Source organism: Myotis yumanensis, unplaced genomic scaffold, assembly GCF_028538775.1.
Source record: "Myotis yumanensis isolate MYYU_CA2020_CCGP unplaced genomic scaffold, mMyoYum1.0.hap1 SCAF_4, whole genome shotgun sequence".
In the NCBI taxonomy this organism is placed as follows: Eukaryota; Metazoa; Chordata; class Mammalia; order Chiroptera; family Vespertilionidae; genus Myotis; species Myotis yumanensis.
Window position 1 is genome coordinate 63,282,191 of NW_027223755.1, and position 24,669 is coordinate 63,306,859.

General features: G+C 36.5%; 1 protein-coding gene across 2 annotated transcripts in view; it reads right to left on the reverse strand.

Moving 5' to 3' along the window:
* Nucleotides 1-24,669, reverse strand: part of PJA2 (praja ring finger ubiquitin ligase 2) — a 64,546-nt gene that overhangs the window by 34,707 nt on the left and 5,170 nt on the right. For both annotated transcript variants that reach the window (XM_070412428.1, XM_070412427.1), the window contains exons 2-3: nucleotides 3,630-3,744; nucleotides 1,916-2,116 (exon numbers count right to left, since the gene is read on the reverse strand). In XM_070412428.1, the coding sequence (XP_070268529.1) occupies nucleotides 1,916-2,116; nucleotides 3,630-3,660 (232 nt within the window). In that variant the 5' untranslated portion in view covers nucleotides 3,661-3,744. The remainder of the gene's footprint in view (nucleotides 1-1,915; nucleotides 2,117-3,629; nucleotides 3,745-24,669) is intronic.

Below are 24,669 nucleotides of genomic sequence, written 5' to 3' on the forward strand. Positions count from 1 at the left end.
TAAAAGAATTTCTCTGACAGGTGCTTCTATGTACCCTTACTTTACTGGGAGGGCAGAATGGTTACCCTATGAGTTCATTTATGCCACTGTGTAGTCACTCAGTATCATCTCACATATCTTTTGCAGGTTTTCCACTAAATCCTAATATTTAAAACATTCTGTAAAATACATTAAAAGCAGAGGCTAATGAAAGACCAAACAATAAAAGGCTTAAGTGAAGTCACTGCCCTCCCAGTTCTTGGGCTGTGCAATTCAAACTTAACTTTTCTATTACATGCAAGTGTAAAAAAAAAAATTCAAAGTACTTATGATAGATATAAGATCAGATTACAGATATAACAGAAATGAGACTGCACTGTTTTTATGTCAATTCAGAAGATTATATCTTAGTAATATAGCTATAATGAGTTAACTTTAGGTATGTTACAGCTATGAATGAAAAACAATGAAAAAGTCAATGTTAATTCTCTTTGCCAGTTTGTCAGAATCTTGATACAAGAATAAAATCATATCAAGTCTATAAATTACTTTAGCATGAGTATCTTTTATCACTACTAATGGAATAATAAAAATGAAGACATGAAATTTATTGAACAAAAATTTATAAATTATAAATAACTGAAGATCAGTCTTGTCCTATCACCAACAGGCTTCTTTAATAGAATGACCTTACATAATAATTCAGATTTTTATATATATATAAACTAGAGGCCCGATGCACCAAATTCATGCAAGAGTAGGCCTTCCTTCCCCTAGTTGCCGGCACCGGCTTCCCTCTGGCACCCGGGACCTGGGCTTCCCTTGCAGCCCCAGCTTCTTCCAGAAGGTGTTCCAGAAGACGTTGGTCTAATTAGCATATTATGCTTTTATTATTATAGATGACAGTAAAAATAATCTAGAATTATCAAGTTTGTTCAGAATAAGAGGAAGATGGCATTCTAGTCCAAAATCATGTATTTTAATACATGAATATCTGCAAAATACTTTTCAAACTACTGAATGGTTAAGAAATTTTAACTAAGAATTAGTTGACATTTATATTTTATAAATGATTTTTTAAAAAAATCAAATGAGCCAAGCTATATTGCTTCAAGAGACAATTTTAGAAAACAAAATTTAAACTTAATATGCAGGGAAAAATATACTCAGTTAACATTTTAAAAATGTATTTGACTAAAACATGATTTCCTCTGGTTGAAGGATGTGACAATGTAATCACTGATATGAAAGTGTAGCTATATTTTGATAATTGGCCATATTCTATTTTCTTCTATGTTTAAATATTAACTAGAGGCCTGGTGCACAAAAATTTGTGCACTCGGGGGGGTCCCTCAGCCTGTGCCCTCTCACAGTCTGGGACCCCTCGGAGGATGTCCACCTGCTAGCTTAGGCCCCTCCCCAGGGGGTTGGGCCTAAGCTGGCAGTCAGACATCCCTCTGGCAGCCCGGCAGCCCTCGGGGGATGTCCACTTGCCAGCAGGGAGCAGGCCTAAGCTGCAGTCAGACATCCTTAGTGCTGCTGAGGAGGCGGGAGAGGCTCCCGCCACCACCACTGTGCTGGCAGCTGGCAGCCTGGCTTGTGGCTGAGCAGAGCTCCCCCTCTGGGAGTGCACCGACCACCAGGGGGCAGCTCCTGCATTGAGCATCTGTCCCCTGGTGGGCAGTGTGTGTCATAGTGACAGTCATTCCCAGTCGTCCTGCTGTTAGGGTCAATTTGCATATTACCCTTTTATGATATAGGATATTAATTCAATAAAAATTTAAATTAATTAAAAATTTCAGAATAGAATTTCTTCATAGAAATGTACAGCATTTTTACTCATAGACACACATAAAACCCACTCACAATTTCAAATATCACAAGATTAATTCCTTCAGTCTTATTAATAGTTTTTAAATAATTCTGTGGTACACACCTGAGGAATTTTCCTTTGGAACATCATCTAGTTCCAACACTTCATAGTCATCACCAGCTCGACCCAAGCTTCTTTCATGCCTTGTCATACAAGGTTTAAAACTGACATAGGCATGTCTTCTTCCATATCTCCTGCCTGTGATTGTCTGATATCCTCCCGCTGGTTTGGGCCAGGCAGCCTTGTTGGATTCTTGATCCATTGCTGAAAAATAGAGTTAAAAATAAGAGTCACAGCAATGACTTTCATACTGGTGATTGGTGGGGGTTCTGTTTGAACATATATGCTACTTGCCAAATCATATGATATTAAACATCAAGTGTACCTTATTTTTTTTTGTAAATTAAGTTTCATTTATTTACTAGTAAGCAATTCAAGAGTGTCAACCAATTTCTAAAAATTACTTATATTGAAGTCTTAATGTTTATATAATAATACTCTCTCAATACAGATTATTTAAAAAATAAAACACAAAGTAAAAATAAAATAATCAACACCCAATATTTTAATATGCAAGCAGTTCTCATTTTCTCAAGTGTACCTTATTAATATGTACTATGTTATAAAAGTTATGTGGCCTCTTTACCCACAAAAATATCTTTTAAAGTTTGGTTCCTTTAAGGTATTTAAGACTTTCATAATGTAACCTACCAAAAAAGATATTCATATGCAAAACTACTATAGTGCAAAAGCTCATTAAGGATTGAAAAATGATTCTCCAAATTATCTCAGAAAAGTACCTTACATATAAGTGCTCAATACATATCTGTTGATTTCATTACTAGCACATGATATGATGATGGTTTCAATTACATTAAAAGGAATACAATCATGTCAAAGGTAACATTTAACTTCTTTAAACTGTATATATAATACCAAAAAGAACCAACTGGACCCACCATAAATCAGTCCAATAAGTTAGGGCCAGATAAAATTCTCTAAAAGAAAATAATGATGAGCCAAGTCAAATACATGCTACCCCAGCTTTCAAAATTACCAATGGTATTCATTATGGTAAGAAAAGCCACCAACATTTGAATAACTTGAATACTAAGTTATGATGATTGAGAAATAATAGTAGTAAACAGTAGCATCTTTTACTAAATATGACATTATTTCATATGTATTAAGTATAAGTTTACTTAGTCAATTTGATTTTATGTATACAATACAGAACTAAACAAAATATTATCCCACAGTATATGGAATAGTCAATAAATACGATAGTTACATATTTTTATTGCATTAAAATAAGAAGTATAATTGCTTCCAAGCATGAAAGAAAAACAAACATGTACTTATAAAATACAATAGCAAGTATCACATTATGTTATTTAATCCCCTCAACAACCTAATGAGGTAAATACTGTAGTTTATTTTAAAGATAAAAAAAAATTAAGGTTAAAATTAAGTATTTAAGTAGTTTGCTCCATAATACAATAATATGACTCCAGATCCAGTTACCTTAACAATAACTTCAAAGAAATAGTCTCCAAAGTGGAAAGTACAATTGAAGCCAAGGGTATGTGAAAGGAAAATATAAGAATTTCTACTTGCACTTATTTTCATATAAAAAATTAGAAATGCAGCTTTATAAATATTTAACAGATGGAGGAAAAACTGGCCTTAAGTAAGACCATAATCACATGTCATGTATGACACTGAGGTATCTGGAGGGAAAAATATAAAGTCCTCAATGTAGAGATACTTTGCTTACCTGCTGGCTCTTTTTCAGTAAACTGTGACATATATGACAGTTTTTCTGTGCCCAGTTCAATGGAATTTTGGATGTGACTTAGTTTTTATTCACACAATAAAGCTGCAGAAGATTCCTACAAAGAAACAATGGATTAAACAAAATAACAACACAAGCACAAAACAAAAAGGCAAAATTAATACTTCTGCTTCTAATGAAACCTTTGTTAGCTTTATAACAACAAAAAATCTGATCAGACAAGTTAGTTAAAAAACCTCATCTATATATATAAGGCTAATATGCTAAGTGTCCCTCCGAACATCCGCTATGACCACTAGGGGTCAGATGCTCAATGCAGGAGCTGCCGTAATGCGCACTGGCCATTTACAAAGAAACAGCACCGCGGACCTGGTGCTGACAAAGCAACACTCGGCTTCTCCCAAGTGGGACACAGGCCCCAACACCACCCCGGAGCCAGAGCCCACCAAATCACAGCCAACGTTGCCGAGACCCCATGGCACAAAATGCGGCCCACAGCCCAGCCCAGCCCAGAAACAGTCACTGTGGGCGCTGAGTAATGACGTCACCTAGCAAGGCCCAGCTTCTAGCAACTAGCCTCCAAACATTTTACACTTTAACCAAATGTCTGTGAAGCCTTTTCCTGTGCCTCATCTCATTTGATCCTCACAGAAGTCCTACAGTAGGTAGATAGGAGAATCAGTGGGATCCTATTTTCTTTTCATTAGTTGGAAAAGGGAGATTTAGAAAGTTTAGAAACTTGACCCAACTGAAAAGAAGTAAGAAATGGTGGACCTTGAAAATGACTTCAGGTTTTCTCACTGCGTAGAATATAGTCAAACACTGCTGCAGTTACATATTTTACCCTTTGTTCTCCCTTCGTGATCTACAATAATAACCTACTTCATATTGGTATTTACCACTGTGTTGCTGACAGTTATCTGAAAGAGAAGTTGGGGTGCTTCACTGGGCTGGAAAAAGTGTAGCTAAATCAGAAAGCAGGTCTACGTAAGCAAGTTTATTCTATTTATATATATATGCAAGGCTAAGTTGACTTGAGTTTGCACGATACACATAAATCTCTCGCTAGCACCAATCACATGTGTGTGTTTCAATCTGTCACTGTCGATCGTGAATTTGGTTGACACTTCTATTATAGAGAAAGGGTGAATAGCGGTATTAAAATATTTCTTCAGATTAATTCCCTTTCAATGTGCACTGTGCCACTAGTATAACTATAAAATGACCATTTGAAAACAGTTTTACATCTCCTCTTGAAAAATCTTGCTGTAAGTATATTTCATCCTTAAGACTGACAATAACAACAACACACACAATTAATAAGTAAATAAGCAAATTTATTTGGAGAAGTGCTGGCTGGGGTATGTGATCAAATTATTTGGTACTCTAGTACACTATGTTATATCTTTGCTTCTCCATCAAGCACTATATTGTTCTTTTAGCCCTGGTTTATTAAAAAAGTTAAACCTAAGAATACAAACTTAGGCTTATGGTGATTAATATATAATGTGTACAATGTATAATGTATGATAAGTAATGTATAATGGCTTATGACAATTAAAAGTTAATGTGTGTAAATAATGATATACTTATGCTTTACATTAGTCAATTGATCATTCAGGTAGTTTAATCCCAAATAAGAACCTAGTCTAAATTAGAAAAATCAAAATCTACCATGTAAGAATATTAAAAGACTCTCTGCAGTTTTGAAATTAATACACTTATTTACTATTTCAAAAGTTGCTATCTGTGCTCTTCTCAAAGTTTGATAAGGACTTAATTTTTTATTTAAATATTTGAGCTATTGCTAACTTCCTATCACCAACTCATATTTATTAGAAGACGATAGTTCTGTAAGTGAATTTATGTTATCTGTCTAGCCATGGATAGCTATTAACATACATAGAGTATACACATACATTTCCCCCATATCTATATATATAAAGGCCTAAGCAACCGTTACAACCAGTTGACCAGAACGACTGATTGCAATGACATGCACTGACCACCAGGGGACAGATGCTCAACACAGGAGCTGCCCCCTGGTGGTCAGTGTGCTCCCACAGCAGGAGCACCACTCAGCCAGAAGCCGGCCTCATAGCTGACGAGCACAGCTGCAGCAGCGGCAGGCAGCAGCAGCTGGAGCAGCAGGGAGCATGAGTGGCAGGGCACCTGGCTGCGGCTTGGGATCCTCCCCAGCCGCCTGCCACTTAGAAACTGCTATATCCCTCAGGGGATGTCGGACTGCCAGTTTCAGCCTGATCCCCACAGGCTGGCAATCCAACATCCCTTGAGGGGTCCTGGATTGCGAGAGGGTGCAGGCCAGGTTGAGGGACCCCATCCATGCATGAATCCGTGCATGAATCTGTGCACCGGGCCTCTAGTAAATTATAAATTTAGCAACAAGTTGTAATCCTCTATCTCAGTGGTCGCCAACCTGTGGTCCATGAGATCCGAAAGGTTGGCAACTGCTGCTCTACTTGAACTGAGTCAGACTGTCAGCAATAGATAAAGGGTGAAAATATATCTAAAAAATCATACTGGCAAAAATAAAAGCTCTAATTAATACTGTTTTAATAAGAAAAAAATCTTAACTGGAATCTTTATACATTTACAGTACAATAAATGGCAATCTTAAAGGGTAACTATGGACTTAAGTTCACGAGTATTTTCTTTGGAATAAGGCTTTATTCTGACATGTTCCAGGGCACCATTTGCAGTGCTGATACAACAATGAACAAAATGAACAAATATTCCTGATCCCCAAAAGCATCACCAAACCTCTATTAGAATAATGTGGTGGTTTTAAAACATACCCACAAATTCTTTAATACTTCACCCTTCAAAAAAGCAGAGCCTAATTTGCTCCCCTTAAGTGTGATCTGTACTTAGTAACTTGTTTCTAATAAAGATAATGTGATATAAGTGACAGTTCGGGATCTAAAAAATTAGAGCACAAAAGGCATTGTGGCTTCATCCTTGTTTGCTCTCCCTTTGCTCTCTTTCTCTGAGGGAAACCAGCTGTTACATCATGAGGTCACTCAAGTAGTTCTATGGAAAGGTCCACATGAGGAGTAACTGACAATTCTTGAGGAATTGAGGTCCTCTGGCAATAGCCATGTTACTGAACCAGCTGGGAAGTAGTTGCTTCATCCACAATCAAGTCTTCAGATGACTGTACTCTAGGCCTAAATCTTGAGTGAAACCTTATGAAAGACCTTGAGCCAAAACCACCCAGCCAGGTTGCTCCTGAATTTCTGACACACCCAAACTATCTACACTAATAAAAGACAAACATGCAAATTGACCGTACCTTTGCTACGCCTTAAGCCACGCCCACCAGCCAATCAGAGCGACTATACGCAAATTAACCCAACCAAGATGGCAGCCGGCAGCCAGGGAGCTGGAGTGAGCAGGAGTCTTGGTTGCCCCGATGACGAAGGAAGCCAAGCTTCCTGCCTGCCGTGGCTGCTCTGAGCTCCACTCAAAGCAACAAAGTTTCAATTACAGAAGATAAATAAACCCCTAGATCCTGCTTTCAGCTGGCCGTGGCCACAGAGCTGGAGCGAGCAGGAGGCTTGGTTGCTCCAGTGATGGAGGAAGCCAAGCTTCCCACGGCCGGCTGTAGCCTCCGCAAAAGGCAACAACGTTTCAATTATAGAAGGTAAATAAATCCCAGAATTAAAAAAAAAAAAAACGGAAGAAAAAAAGGAGAGGCTGGGAGCTTCAGTCGCCGGGGAGTTGGCCAGCCTGAAAACAGCCCTCAGCCCCTCACCCAGACTGGCCAGGCACCCCAGTGGGGACCCCCCACCCTAAAGGGGGTGTGGCCAGCCTGAAAACGGCCATCAGCCCCTCACCCAGGCTGGCCAGGCACCCCAGTGGGGACCCCCACCCTAAAGGGGGTGTGACCAGCCTGCAAACACCCATCAGCCCCTCACCCAGGCTGGCCAGGCACCCCAGCGGGACCCCCACCCTGATCCGGGACACCCTTCAGGGCAAACCAGCCGGCCCCCACCCGTGCACCCGGCCTCTATCCTATATATTAAAAGGGTAATATGCAAACTGACCCTAACAGCAGAAAGACTGGGAATTACTGGTCACTACGACACACACTGACCACCAGGGGGCAGTTGCTCAATGCAGGAGCTGTCCCCTGGTGGTCAGTGCGGTCCCACAGGGGGAGCTCTGCTCAGCCACAAGCCAGGCTGCCAGCTGCCAGCACAGTGGTGGTGGCGGGAGCCTCTCCTGCCTCCTCAGCAGCACTAAGGATGTCCGACTGCAGCTTAGGTCTGCTCCCCGCTGGTAAGTGGACATCCCCCGAGGGCTGCCGGGCTGCCAGAGGGATGTCTGACTGCCAGCTTGGGCCTGATCCCCCAGGGAGCGGGCCTAAGCCAGCAGGTGGACATCCTCCAAGGGGTCCCAGACTGCGAGAGGGCACAGGCCGGGCTGAGGGACCCCCCCAAGTGCACAAATTTTTTGTGCACCAGGCCTCTAGTGAGATAATAAATGTTCTGAGCCGTTAAGTCTATTGCAGCTTAATGCATTATCCTACAACAGATACTACAAATAGTGAAAATTACATGTTCTTAGACACTGGATTTTCTTATAGTTCCACCTATTACTAGAACAAGATTTTCTAATACCATCTCATGAAAGTATATTTCTCCCTTTAAAAGCTCTACTTCTCAGCATACAAAGTGCCATGTTGTGGTTGACAGCATCAAAAGGAATTACACCAGCCCTAGCCAGTTTGGCTCAGTGGATAGAGCACTATCCTGCGGACTGAAGGGTCCCAGGTTTGATTCTGGTCAAGGGCACATGCCCAGTTTGCAGGCTCAATCCCCAGTAGAGGGCATGCAGGAGGCAGCCAATCAATGATTCTCTCATCATTGATGTTCCTATCTCTCTCCCTCTCCCTTCCTCTCTGAAATCAGCAAAAATATATTTAAAAAAGAAAAGGAATTATACTGGTCTTTTGCTTGTTGGGATTATCAGAACTGCTGCTTAGCACCTATACTCCACCTATCACCTAGGAGACACTCATCAAATAACTACTGAATCAGGGACACTTACTTTTAGAATTTAAATCTAACTGATTCACATGAAGCTTTACACAGAGAAAGATAGAAATTAGTTAACTTCCAGAAGCGTTTCAACTGAAAGAGTGGTTCTATACTCCTGTGACCCATTTGCTGGGAGCCAGAAATAATTCTCTATTTTTTTTTTAAAAAAAGGTGAGGTATAATTGATATATAACATTATATTAGTTTTAGGCATTCAACATGATTCAATATTTGTATATATTGCAACACAATCACAATTAAGTCTAGTTCATTCCCATCACAGTAGAGTTACAAATTTTTTTTCCTGTGGTAAGAAGTTTTAAGACCTATTTTCTCAGCAACTTTCAACTATGCAATAAAGTATTATTAACTACATTCACCATGATGGATATTATATCCCCAGGACTTACTTTATAACTGAAAGTTAGTGCCTTTTGAACCCCTTCACCAATTTTGTGTGTATGTAAAATCACATTTTTCCCCAAGAAGATCTTATTGGGGGGCAAGGGATGGAGGAAGGGCAGTTTAAAATAATTTATTTTCTCATAGTTCTGGAGACTAAAAATCCAAAACCAAGATGTTAGTCGGGCAGTGCTCTCCCCAAAGGCTCTAGGGAAGAATCCTTCTGTACTTCTGGTTGGATGCCAGCAACCCTTTGGGATTCCTTAACTTGATACAACATCATCTTTATCCATTCATCCATTGATGGACACGTAGGTTGTTTCCAGCAATGAACATGATGGGGTCTTTTCAAGTTAAATTTTTTCGTTTTCTCCAGATAAATACCCCAAATTGGAATTTCTGGGTCATATGGTAATTTTCTGAGGAACCTCCATAATGTTTCCTATAGTGGCTGTACCAATTTACATTTCTACCAATAATACACAAGGATTCTCTTTTCTCCACATCCTCCCCAACACTTGTTACTTCTTGTCTATTTCATAATAACCATTCTAACAGCTGTAAATTGATATCTCATTGTGCTTTCATTTGCATTTCCCTGACAATTAGTAAAGTTGAGCATCTTTTCATGTACCTGTTGGCCATCTGTATGTCTTCTTTGAAAAGATGTCTAGTCATATCCTCTGCCCACTTTCAAATCTGATTTTTTTTTTTTTTTTGCTATATTGGGTTGTAAAATTCTTTATACATTTTGGATATTAAACCCTTTTCACATACCACTGAGTTGCAAATATTTTTCCAATTCAGTAAATTGTCTAGAAATAACTCACCTTTAAAGTGTCTTTTCTTGAATCATATGAATGCATATTTTTAAAAATTGTTATTGAATTTACTGGGGTGACATTGGTTAATAAAATTATATAGGTTTCAGGTATCCAAACAAATAAAACAATTTTAACAGGGTCTTTTCTAGAAATAGATAAGTTAGTTGAGAAACAATACAGTTATAAAAGAGGAACAATAAAGTCAGCATTGATATAGTGAAAATTACATGAAAAACATATGTGAAACATAAAATATATGTAATCAGGAACAGATATTTGGATAATCCTCAAAGTTTATATTTAAATATCCAAAAAATGTATTTCCAATTTGTTATGGTGAACCCTTTATCTCACCAAATGTTTTTAAGTTATGTTGTTTAAAAAATGTTATAAAATACTGCTTTAAAAAAATCTACCTACAGAGAGAAATCTGTAAAGAATTGAATGAGCATATACCCAACACACTATAACAATAAATATTTTCTATGGTTTAATGGAGGTAAAATTGGCTAAGGAAGAAAAAAAATTTAAAGGGAGCCAAAAATAATTGAGATAAAAAAATAAAGTCCCAATCCATTAAAAAATACAAGATGGAGAATATTCCTCAAATTTCTCTTTCATTTAGATAAAAAAAAATCTGATTCAGATGTAGCACAAATAAAAAGGGCCCACCCTCCTTTGAGATACACAAGTCAAATTAGTGCAGAATAAAGCAGTAGCAGAGATTTACTTCCACATCTAAGCCAGGAAAACAAAAAACAAAGGTACAGGAAAATAGAAAATTCAATGTTGCAATTACATTTAATAGTAAAAGTAAAAAAAAAAAAATGTGCTCAAAATAAATTAAATATCTAATATTGAGACACTTAAATGTGTGCTAACTACCAAAAAATGGCATATATGAGTGCGGAGGGGATTAGGTGATAAAAAAAATTAAAAGAATGGCATAATGTTGAAACAAGATGATGTGCATTTGGAGTTTTTTGTACTCTAGAAATTTGTTTGGAAATTTTCATGGTAAAACTTTTAAAATATTTCCTTTTCTTTGCACTCATTTGTTGAAGAATTAGTTATTTATAATAATAAAGTACAAAACTCTTAAGCATACATTGTAGTTCAATTAATTTTTACACACATATACGTATGAATAAATACCACCTAGTTCAAGATATTAAACACTATCATCACTTCAGAAGATTTTCATTTGCCCCTTCTAAGTAATTAACTCCTCCCAACTCAGAGGCAACCACTTTCCTGGCTTCTATTACCCCAAATTATTTTTTTATATTTTAAACTTCATATAAGTGGAATCATACAGTATAAATTCATTTGTGTCTACCTACTTTTGTTCAACAAAGTATTTCTGAGATTCATTGCTACAGACACATCCTTGTACATGGTTTTTATGTTTTACCTTTCTTGGGTACATAAAATCTGAACTCACAGTAGAGGGCTATGTTTCGCTATAACAGCTACTGATAGTTTTCCAAATGGCTGAAACAATTTATATTCCCACCAGCAAAATAGAAGAGCACCAGTTGTTTCACATCCTTGGCAACACTTGTATTGTCAGTCTCTAATTTGGGCCATTCTGGCAGGGGTGTGATGGTTCTGCATTGTGACATTTCCTAATAAGTAATAATGTAGAGCACCTTTACCTATGCATATTGGCCTCTTAGACATCTTCCTTTGTGATATCTTCCTGTAAAATATGCTCACTTTTTTGCATATTTTAAAAATTGGGTTGTTTGTGCCTTTTCCTTCTTGATTTATAACAGTTACTTATACAAGTCCTACACAAGATTTATTTATTATGAATAAATTCTTGCAGTATATCGCTTGCTTTTTCTCTGTATGAATGGTGTATTGACGAATATAAATTCTTATGTATTCTAACTTATTAATTTTGTGCTCTAAGAAATTTTTGCCTACTCCAAAGTCAAGATATTCTCTTAGATTTTCTTCTAGAAGCTGGATAATTTTAGCTTATACATCTAGATCTATTATCTAACTCAAATGAACTTTTAAAATATAATGTGCCTTTTTTATACAAATATCCACTTTACCTAATAGTTTATTAAAAATAAATGCTTTCTTTTAACTTCAGTGAAGCTTTTGTCATAAACCAAGAAACTAGATATGTGAAGGTCTATAGCAGTGGTTCCCAAACTTATTTGGCCTACCGCCCCCTTTCCAGAAAAAATATTACTCAGCCCCTGGAAATTAGTTTTTTTAAAATTTTAATAGCAGTTACTCATCGCTCCCAAATGCACCTGTGGCCATCACCACCCCCCTGGATCGTTGCAGCACCTACCAGGGGGCGGTAGCGCCCACTTTGGGAATCACTGGTCTATAGGAAGAGGTCAATGCCCCTGACTAGTCAGTTACTGCATGTTTTAAAAATTAGTGTGGCACATCAGTGTACCACTGCACACAGGTTGAAAACTGCTGTTCTAATACAAAATATCTTAATTAATATTACTTCATAACAAGTCTTGACATCTGAGACATTTACATTTTGATATAAACTTTGGAATCCATTTAATCAATAAAAAATTCTGGTATTTCTACTGACACTATGGCTCAATTTGGGGGAAACTGATATTTTAACAATACTGAGTTTCCTACTACATAAAGATGGAATATTTTTCCATTTATTTAAGTATTTTAAAATGTCTCTTAGCAATGCTTTGTAATTTTCAGCGTAAAAAATCCTGCCCAAGTTTCATTAGATTTACTTTTAGGTATCTTACATATTTTTATGCTATTCTAAATGTACTTTTCTAATTTTATTTCACATTATTTTGGTTGTGTTAAAATAAAAAATAGAAATCAGACTTGAATATTCCTTGAACAGACAAAACCAGTTTAGTCATACAAACAAAGCTTAACCTAGCTTATTTTACCAGGCTAAATTGAGCTGGGTCGTTTTTTGCTTATGATGTCCCTGATTTACAATGCTTTGACTTACAATTTATCAACTTTATGATGGGGTGAAAGCAAAATGAATTCAGTAGAAACTTTACTTCAAATTTTGATCCTTTCCCAGGCTAGCTATATGATACTCTCTTGTGATGCTGGGCAGGGGCAGAGAGTTGCAGCTCCCAGTAAGACACACAATCACCAGGGTAAACAACCAATACTTTACAATGTACTCTGTTGCATTTGTTGGGGATACTGCATTCAATAAATGACATGATATATTCAACAATAGGCTTTGTTAGACGATTTTGCCTAACTGTAGGCTAATGTAAGTGTTCTGAGCACATTTAAGATAGGATACGTTAAGCAATAATGTTTGGTAGGCTAGGTGTATTAAATGCATTTTCCACTTATGATATTTTCAATTTATGATGGGTTTATCAGGATGTAATCTAATCATAAGTCAAAGAGCATCTGTATTGTAAACAATAACTTTCTCACTACATAACAACCTACTTTACAACAATACTAGAGGCCCAGTGCACAAAAATTTGTGCACTTGGGGGGGAGGGGTCCCCCTCAGCCCGGCCTGTGCCCTCTTGCAGTCTGGGACCCCTCGGGGGATGACCACCTGCTGGCTTGGGCCTACTTCCCGGGGGATTGGGCCTAAGATGGCAATCAGACATCCATCTGGCAGCCCAGCAGCCCTCGGGGGATGTCCACTTGCCAGTGGGGAGCAGACCTAAGCTGCAGTCAGACATCCTTAGCGCTGCTGAGGAGGCAGGAGAGGCTCCCACCACCACCGCTGTACTGGCAGCCATCAGCCTGGCTTGTGGCTGAGCAGAGCTCCTCCACGTGGGAGCTCACTGACCACCAGGGGGCAGCTCCTCCATTGAGCGTCTGCCCCCTGGTGGTCAGTGTGTGTCATAGTGACCAGTAATTCCCAGTCTTTCTGCTGTTAGGGTCAGTTTGCATATTACCCTTTTAATATATAGGATAGAGGCCGGGTGCATGGGTGGGGGCTGGCTGGTTTGCCCTGAAGGGTGTCCCGGATCAGGGTGGCGGTCCCGCTTGGGTGCCTGGCCGGCATGAGTGAGGGGCTGATGGGTGTTTGCAGGCTGGTCACACCCCCTTTAGGGTGAGGGTCCCCACTGGGGTGCCTGGCCAGCCTGGATGAGGGGCTGATGGCTGTTTTCAGGCTGGCCACACCCCCTTTAGAGTGGGGTTCCCACTGGGTTGCCTGGCCAGTATGGGTGAGGGGCTGAGGGCCGTTTTCAGGCTGGCGGGAGACTGAAGCTCCCAGCCCCTCCTTTTTTTTTTTTTTTTTTTAATTCTGGGATTTATTTACATTCTATAATTGAAACATTGTTGCCATTACTGGTGCTCCCAGCTCTGAGGCCACTGAAAGCAGGTATCTGGGGTTTGTTTAGCTTCTATAATTGAAACATTGTTGCTTCTGGAGCTCAGAGCCGGGCTGCGGCAGGCGGGGAACCTTGGCTTCCTCCATCACTGGAGCAAGCAAGCCTCATGTTTGCTTCAGCTGCGTGGCTGCCGGCCGCCATCTTTGTTGGCAGTTAATTTGCATATCGCCCTGATTAGCCAATGGGAAACGTAGCGGAGGTACGGTTAATTACCCTTTTTGTCTTTTATTAGATAACTACTACTTCAGTGATTCATTGGTTTTACTTCTGTTATTTCTGAACTTTTGAAATTGCCTGGCATCAGAAGTGAAGTGGGATCCAAAGTCCTCCAGTGACTCCAAGGTATCAGATAAGCAAACAGGTGCTGGTAACCCACAGATACCACTGAGCTCAATGCTTTCTTACCAATACTGGAGTTTGAGACTAAGTCTCTCTTTGATCCAAGCTCCATTCTTTTTGTGTTTTGAATTCTCTGACTTATTGTGTATACCTGTGTTTTGTTTGTTGAAGCTTCTTGGTAAGTCATCCTACTCTATGCCAAAGGGGGAAAAACACATGATATCTTGTGTTTTAGACCAGTTGGGAAACAAGGCTTTTTGTAATAAAGACATCTTCGGACATCTAAAGGCAAAGATGAGTTCTACCTGGTCGATGGACCAGAATCTTGTGCCTTTTGGAAAATGGTTGAACTTTTGAAATTGTAGTGGTCACTCTGAAGAACCTTTAACTTAGATAGGTCCACCTTAAGGAGCATCCTTAAAAGAGAGCATTCCAAACCACAATGAAACAATGAAACGCATTCCTTGAATAGAAGCTTTTAATGAATCTAAAAAGTTTTAAAAGGATCCTCACAGTATGCAAATAAAAAATCTTCAGTAAAACACTGGCCATCTGAGCAAGTTACCTTAATTTAGTGCATCTGCCAGAACATAATCTGTATCCCACTATTTTTGAGTTTTATACAGGATACATGGATAAACATTTTAAACAAAACTGTAAGATCTCTGGTTATGTCTTTCTATATGTTTATGTCTGTATGTTATAGACAATATTTTTCTATCTCTGGTATTGCCAAAATGAATTTGTAAAAAGCTCTATTTGTCTTTAAAAAATTATGTATACACACACACACACACACACACACACACACACTAGGTGTGCCAGTTAATAATGTGGATTTTTTTCAATAGATGGAGTTACCCGTGTTGATATATATGTGATTTGATATGTATGCTATTTTGTTGTATTGACAGCAAGCTTCAAAAATTTGTATGTCAAATTTTCTGAAGGTGCTAACATCATAGATATTTTTACACTTAAAAATGTCAAATTTTGTGCCCAAAAAAGAGCATTTGCGGAAAGTTTTAATTCATTACTTTATTTTGAAGAAAAGTGCTGCTGAATACTTCAGGAAGCTTATAGTGAACGTGCTCCATCTCAAGATACTTGTGAACACTGGTTTATACGCTTTAAAAGTGATGATTTCGATGTGAAACACAAAGATCGTCCACGTCAACCGAAAAAGTTTGAAGACCAACAATTACAAGCATTATTGGATGAAGATGCGTGTCAAACTCAAAATCAACTTGCAGAAAGATTAAACAATGCTCAACAATTTCCGATCGTTTACAAGCAATGGGAAAGATTTTAAAGGAAGGAAAATGGGTGCTACATCAACTGAATGAAAGACAAACGGAAAACCGAAAACTCATCAGTAAAATGGTCTTCAATGACATGAAAGAAAGTCTTTTTTGCATTGAATTGTGACTGGCGATGAAAAGTGGATTTATTTTGAGAATCCCAAATGCACAAAATCATGGGTTGATCCAGGTCAATCATCAACATCAACTGCAAGGCCAAATCGCTTCGGAAAGAAGACAATGCTCTGCGTTTGATGGCATCAGGAAGGTGTGGTGTATTATGAGCTTCTAAAACCAGGTGAAACCGTTAATACTAATCGCTACCGACAATAAATAATCAATTTGAACCATGCTTTGATCGTGAAACAACCAGAATGTGCCAGAAGACACAGCAAAGTAATTTTGCTTCATGATGACACACCATCACACACTTCAAAACCAGTTAAAGACACGATAAAAGATCTATCCTGCCTGGGAAGTATTAACCCACCAGCTGTATTCACCAGACCTTGCTCCTTCAGATTACCACTTGTTCTAATCGATGGCACACGCACTTTCTGAGTAGCACTTCAAAATGTACAAAGAAGTGGAAAATTAGGTCTCTGAATGGTTTGCCTCAAAACAAGGAAGTTCTACTGAAGTGGTTCTCAACCTTCCTAATGCAGCGATCCTTTAATAGTGTTCCTCATGTTGTGGTGATCCCCAACCATAAAATTATTTTCGTTGCTACTTCATAACTGTAATTTTGCTATTGTTATGAATCGTAATGTAAATATCTGATATGCAGGATGTATTTTCATTGTTACAAACTGAACATAATTAAAGCATAGTGATTAATCACAAAAACAATATGTAATTATATATGTTTTCCGATGGTCTTAGGCAACCCCTGTGAAAGGGTCGTTCGACCCCCAAAAGGGTCATGACCCACAGGTTGAGAACCGCTGTTCTACTGGGACAGTATCCACAAATTACCTGAAAGATGGGGAAATGTATAGCTAGTGATGAACATTACTTTGATTAAAGCACTTTTGATGTTTCTCTTGAAATTATTAACTGGTACACCTAATATATATATATATATATATATATATATATGTATCTTAGTATATATATATATATATATATATATATATATATATATATACTATTCTCTCAGAATTATAGAAATTAATCCCAATTTTTTAAAATTAATTTCAGAGAGGAAGGGAGAGAAGAGAGAGAAACATCAATGTTGAGAGAGAATCACTGATGAGCTGCCTCTTACACACCCCTACTGGAGATCGAGCCTGCAACCCAGGCATGCACCCTGACTGGGAATGAAACTGTGACCTCCTGATTCATAGGTTGGCTCTCAACCACTAAACCATATTGGCTGGGCAGCCCAAATGTTTTTAAGTTCACATGATCTAAGATACTCTTTGATTAAAAGAAAAAAAAGGTTAGTTTACATTTTTTGGCTTAATAAAAGCAGGTATATCTTCAAAATTTGTCAATAAAAAAAATAAGTTAAGATGATGATTAGTTCTTTAATATCCAAACCAAGCATAATTATTAAAAGCAAGTACATTAGTTAAACAAACAAAAGTTTATACTAAGTTAAACCAAATAATGGATATTCATTTATATCTAAAGCATTTCCAAGATAAATATTAAATGCTAAACATAAGATGATCTACTTATGGTTTTTAGATTTTTTTACAGAAGATATTTGGGTCTATGAATAAATATGTCTTGTACCAATATGAAACTTTTACTATGAGGAAGAATATACTTCTAGTAATTATAAAATGTATTTACAAATTTTCCACCCCGCAATTGCTCACTTATTTTCCACTAGCTTAGGGGTTAAAAATTCTAATTAATAAACTAAGTAATATGTAATTAAAACTACCAGAAATAATAAGGGTGAAAGAAAAATGAATGTATATGAAAAGCAGGAAAGGAAAATAAAATGTGCTTTTTTTGGATAAGGAAAATATGGACATGTTTTGTTATGTTTTGTAGAGGAAAAAAAGAAAATTTTGTCCTAAGATAAAACGACTGTTACTGGTAGGACAATAGCTGAATGGATAAAGAAACTTCTTTGTAGAAAATGAATATTGAGAAAGGAATTTTATGTGTAGTAATGTTAAGACTAGAATCTATTTATTTAAATTTAAAGACAAGGGAGAGTTTTAAAATACAAAGTATCCTGGTGCAAAATTAGAATTTGGTTTCCTCTGGTGAAAGAAGAGGTTTTTTGTTTTGCTTTGTTTTGAAGTCTAGTAGTTTTTTGATGGAGTCTTTGGGGTTTTCTATGTACAATATCATGTCATCTGCAAATAATGAGTTTTACTTCTTCTTTTCCAATTTGGGTGTCTTTTATTTCTTCTTCTTGTCTGATCACTATGGCTAGCACCTCTAATACTATGTCAAACAGGAGTGGTGAAAGTGGGCATCCCTGTCTTATTCCTGTTCTTAGGGGAAATGGTTTTAGTTTTTGCCCACTGAGTATGATGTTGGCTGTGAGTTTGTCATATATGGCCTTTATCATGTTGAGATATGCTCCCTCTATCCCCACTTTGCCAAGAGGTTTTTATCAAAAATGAATGTTGGATTTTGTTGAATGCTTTTCCTGCATCTACTGATATGATCATGTGTTTTTAGATTATTGGCCTGCTCTTAATGAGAAATTAAAAACAAAAACAAAGGGCTGTGGTTTTATTTAACCTTTAATGTAATCTGCCTTGGAAACAAAGATTCTGTGTCTTATGAAAATATTTCCTGGCCTTCATAATATTTTTATCAAGTCTTTGATTACTGAGAAAAATCAGTCTTCTCTCTTAAAAGAAGAAAATTCTTTTACAACTATGTAACTTTCTGTATTTGTCTTTGAAATCTTTTGTCACTTTGGTTGAATGGTAACTAAGTTGACTGAATAATTTCTGAATGTGAGTGTATGTAGATGTATGTGTGAACTCTTAGAAGATCTCTAACCATGGCCATCTTCAAGTATTTTCTCATTTACAGAGTGTTACTATTTCACTTTGATGCTTTTGGAAACTTTTCCTGCAAAAGTGCTCCATCTTCAAAGAAATTCATGGAAAAGAGCCTGACAAGTTACTCAAAAGTAAAGGTTTCCAATAACTTTAAGATAGTAACACTGAATGGAGGGTAAGAATTTTTTAATGGAAAACTGATTGATTCATAAAGCTGCTAACCCACGATGAAGCAAAACAAGAACTACATAGCACTGAATAAGACAATAAAGATGATTATAATTTTTATTATCATTTCAAACATTGCTAGTTCTTTAATGTTTTGTTTCCAGATTTAAAGGACCCCCTTTTTGCCTCTCTTTTATACCATCTATAGAGCAATTTGATAAAGTGTACCTTTGTAGCGAAGTTGAAAAATCTACCTTTTGCTCTCTACCTGATTCCTCCAGAATTCAGAAACTCTTAATAAATATTCCTATTTTTCCTGACTATATATGTATTTGCATAAATTCAATAAAAATCTGTTCTCTTTGTAACAGGACACAATTGAACAAGTCCTTAGCTTGGCTTCCTAGCCCTAAGAAGCGTTTGAAAATCCAATCTGAGATTCTTTATGAAAAGTTCCAACAAAACAGACTTAAAAGAGCCTATATGGTCAGTCACTATTCTTTCTGCACTTACTAGTACTGGTACATAAATAGCCAAGCCAAATTTATTTTCACTAGACAACATTGCACGCAAATTAATCTCTCTATGGTTACCTTTTCTAGAAATGGAGATGATTATAAAGAGAAAAATGTATTTCAGCAGTACACCTTTGTGAATATCGGATTCTAGTGCTATTGTCTTTGAAGTTGTTTTCTACCTATAAACTGGATTCTGAATTCTTCCAGTTTCCTCCAATATTTGGCTAGAACTTTCACTCACTATGTATGATGTTAGCTGTAGATTTTTTGTTGATACTCTTTTAAAAATTAAGGATGTTTCTTTCTATTCCTATTTTGATGAGGATTTTTAACACAAACAGATGTTGAATTTTGTCAAATGATTTCTCTGTATCTACAGAGATGATCCTATGGTTCTTCTACATTATTCTGTTAAAGTAGTAGATCAGATTGATTTTAAAAATATTAAATCAACCATGCATTCCTGGGACAAATCTGTAATATATTATCCCTTTTTACATATCACTGAATTACTTCTATATGTATGTTCATGAAAAATATTAGCCTATAATTTGTGTGTGTGTGTGTGTGTCATATTCTTGTCAGGTTTTCCTATCAGGATTATGTTAAAATCATAAAATATTCTGGAAAACATTCTCCTTTTTTTAATTCTCAAAAGAGTCTGTATAAAACTGATATTATACCTTACTAAATGTTTTGAAGATTTACCAGTGAGTCATCTGGGCCTGGGGTTTTCTCTGTGGAAAAGTTTTTTAATAAATTCAAATTATTTAATAGACATTGGACAACTCAGATTTTGCATTTCTTCACATATCTGTTTTGATAATTTTTTGAATGATTATGATCTTTCCCTGGAGTTATTAAATGTATTAATATAAAGTTGTTCATAATTTCCCTTTGTTAACAATTTAATATCTATAGACTCTGTAGTGATGCCTCCCTTCTTATTCCTGGTATCGGTAATTTGTGTTTTCTCCCATTGTTTTGTTTATCAGTTCATTACACATTTATTATTTTTAAAAAGTTTTCTAAAACTGTTGACATTTTCTATTTCATTGGTTTCTACTTTGACATTTACTATTTCTTTCTTTCTACTTTCTTTGAGTTTGATTTCTCCTTTAAGTTGCAAGTTCATATTAATGACTTTTAACCTTTTGTCTTTACATGCATATAAAACTATAAAGTTCTCTCAAAGCACTGCTTCAGTTGCATTCCACAGGTTGTTTATTTTACTGTTTTTAAATAAGAATGTTCTCTAATTTCCATTATGACTTTGTTTTTGATTCATGGACAATTTAGAAATGTCTTGCTTAATTTCTAACATTTGGAAGCTTTCTAGTTATTTTTCTGTAACTGAGTTGTAATTAATTCCACAGTGGTAAAAAGAAAAAATGCACTGTATAATTTCAATCCTTTGAAGTCTGATACTTCTTTAAGAACCAGAATATTTTGGCAAGTGTTCCACGTGCACTTAAAAATATGTAGTCTTCAGTTGTCAGATACAATGTTTTATAAATGTCAATTACGCCAAGTTAATGAATCATGTCATTCAAATTTTCTATTCTCTTACTAGTATTTTAATATAATTGTTATATCAGTTACTTTAAATGTATATTTAAAATCTCTAGTTATAAATGCATATCTATATTTCCTGTTATATTAACTTCTATATTCAGAAGTTGTATTACTAGATGAATACATGCCTTTTTTTAAAAAATATATTTTATTGATTTTTTACAGAGAGGAAGGGAGAGAGATAGAGAGTTAGAAACATCGATGAGAGAGAAACATCGATCAGCTGCCTCCTGCACATCTCCCACTGGGGATGTGCCCGCAACCCAGGTACATGCCCTTGACCGGAATCGAACCTGGGACCCTTCAGTCCTTAGGCCGACGCTCTATCCACTGAGCCAAACCAGTTTCGGCTGAATACATGCTTTAAGGTTTTTATATCTGGGTAAACTGACCCACTTATTGTATTTTCCTCTTCATCACTTATAATACTTCTTTTGCCTTAAGTCTATTTTGTACAATGTTAATAGAGCTTTCTTTTGGTGAGTGTTTGCAGACAATACTTATTACATCTTTTTACCTTCATCCTATCTGAGCCTTTAAAGTATTTTTTTCTATAAACAGAATATATATTTGGATTTCACTTATTTATAAAGCCTAAAAATACTTGTATTTTCACTGAAGCATTTATTTAAACTTAACATAATTGCCAATATAGACGAGTTTAAGTATCATCTTGCTATTATTTTCATTTTCCTTATTCATTATTTGTTCCTTTCTTGACTTCTTTGGTATGATTCCATTTTATTTCATCTACTAGCTTATTTAATATACCTTTTAGTGCCATTCTTTTTTCTTTTTAACATATTTTTATTGATTTCAGAGAGGAAGGGAGAGGGAGAGATAGAAACATCAATGATGAAAGAGAGTCATTGATGGGCTGCCTCCAGCACGCCTCCCACTGGGGATCGAGCCTGTAAACCGAGTATGTGCTGCCCTGACGGAGCGGGAACTGACCCATGACCATAGGTCGGTGCTCAACTCCATTAAGCCACAATGGCCGGGCTAGTGTCATTCTTTTAATAGTTCCCCTAGAAATTAAAAAATGCATCCTTCCTGAATGCTGGATGTGATTTTCTAGAGCAGGGGTTCTCAACCTTGGCTGCACATTAGAATCACCTGGTAATCTTTTTAAAATACTGATTTCTGGGCCTCATCCTCCAGAAATTCTGTTTCTTTGTTACTAATGTTGTGGCCCCACCCCATAACAAAGAAACAGAATTTCCAGAGGATGAGGCCCAGAAATCAGGATTTAAAAAAGATTCCCAGGTGATTCTAATGTGCAGGCAAGATTGAGAACCAATGTTCTAGAGGCTCTGGATAATTTACTTCCCTCTAAAGAGTGTCTAATTTTCCTTTTACCAGGCAATTACATTGCAGATAAAGATAAAGTGTGGGTTAGATAAAGAGTATAGAATCTTTTTTGTAGACTTACATCGTTGGAAACACCTCAGAGAATAAATATGTTGTTTCCTTTATTCACAGAACTGTGTGTTAGATCTGTGGGAAGGAATTACAAGACAGCTGCAAAAACAAACAAACAAAAAAACAAAAAAAAGAGTATAGAATCTCTGAGAATTACAGATATATAAAGTTGGCAGTCACTCACAGGCTCTTATCCACAGATCCCTACTGGGTGCTAAAAATATTGGAAACAAGCTGGGAGACTAAAGAAGCTATTTTTCAGTGGAGGAAGAAAGGAAGTGACTGCCAATGTGGGAAAAGAATGAAACCCTACCTAAATTCTAACTCCTAAGGGGGGGGGGGGGGTGCGGGGAGCATTAAACCACTGGGAGTAGGGCAGCAACCACTGTCCTCCATTTTGGCTAGGGGATAAGTAAAAGAGAAAGGGCCTTTGCTGGAGTAGGGTTAGGAAACAGATCACAGATTTCAAGAATGAAGATGAAAATTCAAGAAATAAAGAACACAGTAACAGAGATGAGGAATGTATTTTATGGGCTCATAAAAAGACCAGTCAAGGAAAATATAAATGAGCTTCAAAACAGGTCATGAGAAATTACCCAAACTGAGATACAAAGTACTTTTCTAAAAGTGTGTGTGTGTGTCAAAGGAGGGTGGTTGGGGAGGAGGCAGTAGGGGGAGGACAGAAAACAAACCTTCCAAGAATTGTTGAACTGTAGCAAATGAAGTACTACGTGTGTCACTGGAATCCCACAGGAAAACAGTAAATGATACAGAAAATATATTAGAAGAAAAATGCTGAGAATTTTCTAAATGTGATTCAAAGATCAAACCATAAATCTAAGAAGCTCAGTGGTGAACCACAAAAATCAGGATAAATACAGAACACATACACACACACAACAAATCATATTCAATCTACTATAAAAATAAACAATAAGGGGAACATTTAATGGAGAGAGGAATTTCAACTAACTTATCAGAAAATGCAAGCCAAAGAGTATACAGTGTCATCCTTAAAGTGATACGTATGAGAAAAACATGTGAACACGAATTCTGTACCAAACAAAATAATCTTTCTAAAGAAAAGGTAAAATAAAGCATTTTAAGTCAATCCAAGAAACTTTGTTAGCAGTAGATCTGAACTGCAAGAAATGTGAAATAAAGTTCTTCAGGCAGAAAGAACAGACACTTGATTCTACAAAGATCTGAAGATGTCTAAAAATAATTAAATTGAAGGTAAATGTAAAATATTTTTTCCTATTTTTAGTCACTTCAAAACAGAACTGTGTACAGTAGCACTGATAGAACGTTGTGAGACAGAAATATTCTATATCTTACACAGTTCAATGTTAAAGCTAAAAGCTACACATAGCTACTAAGACTTGAAAAATGGCTACTACAATAGAGATAGTCACACTGGCTAGTGACTAACATACTGGACAGTGCAGGTCTAGAGCAAACATAATAGCGAGATATCATGAATTTATGGCAAAAGTATGACAATAATAGTACAAAAGATAGGAAAGAAAAAGTGAAAATATACTGTTATAGGGCTCTGACACTATATAAAAAAGTAGTATTACATTGCTTGAATACAGACTGGAATTAAAGATGCATAATGTAAATCACAGAGAAATAAGTATAACTTTTTAAAGAAGCAAAATAAATATGAGCAGTAAAGAGCAAATCAAGAAAAAATGAGCTAAAAAATAGAGACCATAAAGCAGATAGGTTAAATAGAAAGTAAGATGGCAGATTTACATCAATGATTACATTAAACATAAATGGTGTAAACAACTGAACTAAAAAGCCAGGCTGTCAGGATGAATTTAAAAAGTGAGTTGTCTACAGCAAACCCACTTTAAATATAGAGGCATAAATTCAAAGTAAAAGAATGTATCATGCAAAACCTAATCAAAAGAAAAGTGTAGTGGGAATATTAATTTCAGATAAAGTAGACTGCAGAAGAAATACTACTTAGATAAAAAGGAATATTATATAAGACAAAAGAGTATATTCAAGAAGACATACAACCCTAATATATATGCACCTAACAACAGAGGTTCAAAATACATGAAGCAAAACT